This window comes from Panulirus ornatus, chromosome 53, assembly GCF_036320965.1.
Source record: "Panulirus ornatus isolate Po-2019 chromosome 53, ASM3632096v1, whole genome shotgun sequence".
NCBI classification, from domain to species: Eukaryota; Metazoa; Arthropoda; class Malacostraca; order Decapoda; family Palinuridae; genus Panulirus; species Panulirus ornatus.
The window spans coordinates 5,929,782-5,935,781 of NC_092276.1; the positions used below are offsets into that span (position 1 = coordinate 5,929,782).

The following is a 6,000-nucleotide window of genomic DNA, read 5'->3' on the forward strand; positions in this document are numbered from 1 at the left end:
CCACCAAGCCAAGAAAGTGCATCAAGCAATGATCACTGAATCAGGAGGGGTACAGGTGAGAGCAGGCAATCTAGGGGCAGATCTCCCCTAGGACCAGACCTAGGCCAGTATTGCCCTTACCTTCTCGCACCATCCCTCCCCAGGGATACTCCCCTTTGGCAGACATGGGGGTAAAGTCATAGGAAAATCAATTGTTATATACTAAAATTTCATCAAACATTGCCATGTCATGAATAGTATACCTTTATATGCTTTACTAAAGAATGATACCCTATCATATCTACCAATTTCAAACTTCCTACTCCTTATCTCAACAACATTCTGTGATGACTCTGAAAGGATGCTTTTCAAAGGGCTAAAACAAATTTAAGGCCAGTTTGACATATGCAACTCAATGTTAGAGCCAGACATTATGAATACAGAAAACATACAAATCAAATAAATCATTTTCTTAATTAAGTTAGCTAACTACAAATGCCCATTCAACACTTTTTTTTTATTTACAAAGAAAGTGACTACAATCTCATTATTTTCCCTTCAAAATTGACATCAAAGTATAGCACACACTTTTATCTGATATATGCAGATATATGCAGATCTAGAATTTTGAGAATACATTAATACTGAAGGGCGAGCAAGTGGGGAAAAAATACAGAATGGTGTATGCGAGGGAGGTTTGTAAGGACAAGGATAAGCGAGATACAGATACACATAGATAAGTATTAGTTTCCTTTACCATTATTAGTCAGTCATATGTAACTCTTTCAAAATGTGCCACTGTACCATTAAGAAGTTTCAATTTTCACTGACACTGCAGAGGAAAGACTACTACAGTAAACTCCAAAGAAAGTTCTTTTAATGTTAGAATGAAAATCAACACTAAAATTCCCCAGGTCTTTCAATAAATGATATCCAGAACAATTCTAACCACTGTAAAAACCAAGATTAAAGACTTAAAATGCTATACCCTAATATACTAACTACATCTTTAAACTGCTAACAGCTAGTCACCTTTTCTCACTTATCAGAGTGGCTTATCTACTTCTCATGAACTTCTGTTTAAACAAAACCAATCTTTTTCTTTTTATATTTCATACTTGTTCACTGTTTCCCATGTGAATGAGATAGCTTCTGGAACAGATGACTGAGCCTTAGAGATAAAAAGATCAAAGATGAACACATAAAAAGCAAAATTCTACCTAGAATCCAAGGATCTATGTTAATTCTCAAGATATAAGCATAGAGTACTCTCCTACCACAATGTGTGTCCTTTACAATGCTACGTTCAATTCAGTATAATCATGAATGCCGACAGCTGAAAATTGTGTCATAGCTGATATAAAGTGAGCTCATAAACATACTAAGAGTAGGGAAAACTGAAAATTGTGTCATAGCTGATATAAAGTGAGCTCATAAACATACTAAGAGTTGGGAAAACAATTATCAGTAAAAAAAGTACATACTCAGTGGCTTACCATAAAGACAACTGCAACTTAATCTTATGGTTAGAATATTGTAGTCACTTTCCTAATGACCAAAATATTAGCTACAAATGGCAAGTCCCAAAATGTTTAGGCAATCTAAGTATCAAGGCTTGAAAAATATTGAAGAAACTGTAATCTTTCATATGTAGACAATTAAAATGCAATTCTGTAAACATAATCCCTTGCCAACTCAACATTTACATTATCAAAAATATCTTACATGTAGAAAGATATTAAAGGCAACTTCAACACATAATAAACTCCTTTAACATTAAATGGATTAAACCTGTTTGGAGAAAAATAAGCAAATTCTGAAAATATCAAATGTAACTGCTTACTCTAACCCTGTTTTTATGAAGGATTCACAAACATATTGCCAGTCTAAAATATTTTGTAATTATATTTCTTAACAACACTGCTGGAAAAAATGAGTCAGATAGTTCACAGCGGATGGAACCATGGAAGCGGAAGTGGATCATAGGGTGGGGGAGGGGGCGAAAATTCTGGGGGCCTTGAAGAATGTGTGGAAGTCAAGAACATTATCTCGGAGGGCAAAAATGGGTATGTTTGAAGGAATAGTGGTTCCAACAATGTTGTATGGTTGCGAGGCATGGGCTATGGATAGAGTTGTGCGCAGGAGGATGGATGTGCTGGAAATGAGATGTTTGAGGACAATGTGTGGTGTCAGGTGGTTTGATCGAGTGAGTAATGTCAGGGTAAGAGAGATGTGTGGAAATAAAAAGAGCGTGGTTGAGAGAGCAGAAGAGGGTGTTTTGAAGTGGTTTGGGCACATAGAGAGAATGAGTGAGGAAAGATTGACCAAGAGGATATATGTGTCGGAGGTGGAGGGAACGAGGAGAAGAGGGAGACCAAATTGGAGGTGGAAAGATGGAGTGAAAAAGATTTTGTGTGATCGGGGCCTGAACATGCAGGAGGGTGAAAGGAGGGCAAGGAATAGAGTGAATTGGAGCGATGTGGTATACCAGGGTTGACGCGCTGTCAGTGGATTGAATCAAGGCATGTGAAGCGTCTGGGGTAGACCATGGAAAGCTATGTAGGTATGTATATTTGCGTGTGTGGGCGTATGTGTGTGCATGTGTGTGGGGGGGGGGTTGGGCCATTTCTTTCGTCTGTTTCCTTGCGCTACCTCGCAAACGCGGGAGACAGCGACAAAGTTTAAAAAAAAAAAAAAAAAGTTCACAGCTTTATTCAGAGCATTTCCTTCTACTCAATTTACAAAAGAATATAAATATAATGGTAAACTACATCTTAAGGTTCCACTTGCTTCACGTACAGGGAAATACTCGCTTTAAACAACTGGTAAGACAAATACGAATGCAAAAACTTAATTTTCTTGGATGATATGTGAAAAAATAAAAATAACTGCCCATGATAATTTGTAAAGCACAGAATAAACAGAGTAAAGATTCTGGATGAAAGGGCTTAGGAAGTGAGTCAGTTGTTGTTTGCTGATGATACAGCGCTGGTGGCTGATTTGAGTGAGAAACTGCAGAAAATGGAGACTGAGTTTGGTAAAGTGTGTGAAAAAAGAAAGCTGAGAGTAAATGTGAATAGGAGCAAGGTTAATAACCTTGAGGGACAAGTCATCTGGGAGGTAAGTTTGAAAGGAGAAAAACTGGCGGAAGTGAAGTGTTTTAGATATCTGGGAGTGGATTTGGCAGTGGATGGAACCATGGAAGTGGAAGTGAGTCACAGGGTGGGGGAGGGGGCGAAGGTTCTGGGAGCATTGAAGAATGCGTGGAAGGCGAGAACAGTTTCTCGGAGAGCAAAAATGGGTATGTTTGAAGGAATAGTGGTCCCAACAATGTTACATGGTTGTGAGGCATGGGCTATAAATAGAGTTGTGCAGAGGAGGGTGGATGTGTTGGAAATGAGATGTTTGAGGACAATATGTGGTATTAGGTGGTTTGATCGAGTAAGAAATGAAAGGGTAAGATAGATGTGTGGTAATAAAAAGAGTGGGTGAGAGAGCAAAAGTGGGTGTACTGAAATGGTTTGGTCACATGGAGAGAATGAGAGAGGAAAGATTGACAAAGAGGATATACGTGTCAGAAGTGGAGGGAATGAGAAATGGAAGACCAAATTGGAGGTGGAAAGATGGAATGAAAAAGATTTTGAGTCATCGGAGCCTGAACATACAGGACGGCAAAATGTGTGCAAGGAATAGAGTGAATTGGAACGATGTGGTATACCAGAGCCAATGTGCTGTCAATGGATTGAAGGAGGGCATGTGAGGCATCTGGGGTAAACCATGGAAAGTTTTGTGGGACCTGGATGTGGAAAGGGAGCTGTGGTTTCGTTGCATTACACATGACAGCTTGAGACAGTGCGAACAAATGTGGCCTTTGTTGTCTTTTCCTAGCGCTACCTCGCGCACGCGCGGGGCAAGGGGGTACCACTTCATGTGTGTATATATGTATATGTATGTACATGTTGACATGTATAGGTATGTATATATGCGTGTGCAGGCGTGTATGTATATACATGTGTATGTAGGTGGGTTGGGCCATTCTTTCGTCTGATTCCTTGCACTACCTTGCTAACACGGGAGACAGCAACAAAGTATAATAAATGAATAACCATACAATCTTTCCAGATTATTTACTGCATATACAAACCTTAAACACTGGCAATACGAAGTGAACCTTTCAGAAAAAATGAGGGTAACATCCAAAAATAAATTACTTTGTGGTTAAATTAAAACCAATTTTGTGCTCCTTCTTCTGTCTAAAAGACAACCTACTTAAGTTCTTTCCAATCTAAAATTCTAATCGTACTTAAAACCTAATATCAAACTTTAAAAATACATCACCAAACAAGAGCAAAGAATGTGAACATCAATAAAATACTGTATATCAGACACTGAATTTAAGAAATATCATATCTGGTTCATTTGGACTTTGCTACAATTTCTCTATTTGAATCCAGTGTGTTTATACACATAATGAATCTTATTCATTTCATTAATTCCTTTGCACTGATGCTCAAGTAAAACAAACATCACAACTGAGTTGGTAAGTTACAAACTAGGGTTTACTGCTAAATCAAACCAATTAGGGGTTTGTTGGTGTCTTTGTATACCTTTAAGTGCAACTTCGCAAAATTCTGGAATCAGATATATCTAGTGATGATTAATATATACCTCTGATACTTCACATATTTGCAATATTAACCCATTCTGTGCAGAACATGGCTTCTAGATTAAGGTTTGTCTCTTCCAAACAGAACTGACTTTTGTAATTCTAACCAACACTTGCTGTGTACTGCATTGTAATAGTGATAAAATCCTGTTTTCTACAGAATAAATGCCCAATTTTCCAGTCCTTTTTAAAGAAAATACATATCATGATGTGTACAAAATCTTATTTTTGTTTGTGAGGAAATGTACAAAATCTTATTTTTGTTTGTGAGAATTTCCTCTATCTAAACAGATCACCTAATACACAATATCACTATCTTTTATATGAGTTTAGACAAAGACTCCTTTTCTTTCCAGTGTGAGTAAAAAAAAATCACTATTTTTAGAACCACACATTATCAAAACTACTTATTTTCTTCAATAGATTTCGTGAAATCAAATAAAGTATCAGTAAAAAGTATTCAAAAGGATTTCCCTCTCCATCAAGTAAGAAATGGGTGTTTATCAATATATAATGCTGTATACCTGCACACTGCAATGTTGTACAATCCAAAGTAAGCCTATATTCATCACATCTAACCAACCACACACTAACTTGTCATCTATATATATATAATATTTCACTAGCACTTCACTTATATCATTTCTTTATGGAGGTAATCAAATATCTATTGCCTAATAAATTTATGGAGCATTCTTATCACTAAACAGAGCACATACATTGCCTTTTACCAGCAAAAACCTGCGTAATACTATCAAATAGCCACTCCCCATCAACCCCTTGGTCAATTATCTCTCACTATCCATCCAAGATGGCTGTGTTAAGTTTAAATCAGTAGCCAATCACAGCTTTATATTCCTCGCATAGAAGATGAGACCTTTATGCATCAGAGAAAAGAAAAGCAATAAAGCAGGGCCTTCACAACTCAAGTTGAGACCATGGTGGTCTAAAGGCTCTCTAAGAAATTTAGAAATGCAGGATGAGAGCCTCCTTTGGGTTAAACGCACTTTTAAAAACAAGCTAGTAAGGTTGCAATGGTAACAATAAGTTGACAAGGGCCATGATACAAATACTACTATAAACTTTAAAATGACAAGGGTTATGATACACATAATGCTATGAAAAAAGGACCTCATTCATAATCTGTTAAGTATAATGCCCATATCTCATACTCTGTCACTTATGTTAACAGTCAATTTCCAGCTCATAACAAAATCTGTGTTAGAGATACAGGAGATCAATAATCACATATAAGTGTTAGGCAGAGTAGTAAAATCTTGCCGAGAGCTTGTACTTGTAAGAGTGGCTCTGAAATAGTATGTGGGATGTCCAAATATTTATTGCGTACATGTCTC

At 37.1% G+C, this 6,000-nt stretch overlaps 1 protein-coding gene across 7 annotated transcripts in view; it reads right to left on the reverse strand.

The window, feature by feature from the left end:
* Nucleotides 1-6,000, reverse strand: part of Dhc64C (dynein heavy chain, cytoplasmic) — a 335,090-nt gene that overhangs the window by 120,253 nt on the left and 208,837 nt on the right. For 3 of the 7 annotated variants that reach the window (XM_071692491.1, XM_071692487.1, XM_071692486.1), the window contains one exon: nucleotides 121-153. The exons of the other annotated variants lie outside the window; for them this stretch is intronic. In XM_071692491.1, coding sequence (XP_071548592.1) covers nucleotides 121-153 — 33 coding nt within the window. The remainder of the gene's footprint in view (nucleotides 1-120; nucleotides 154-6,000) is intronic. 7 annotated transcript variants of the gene reach the window in all.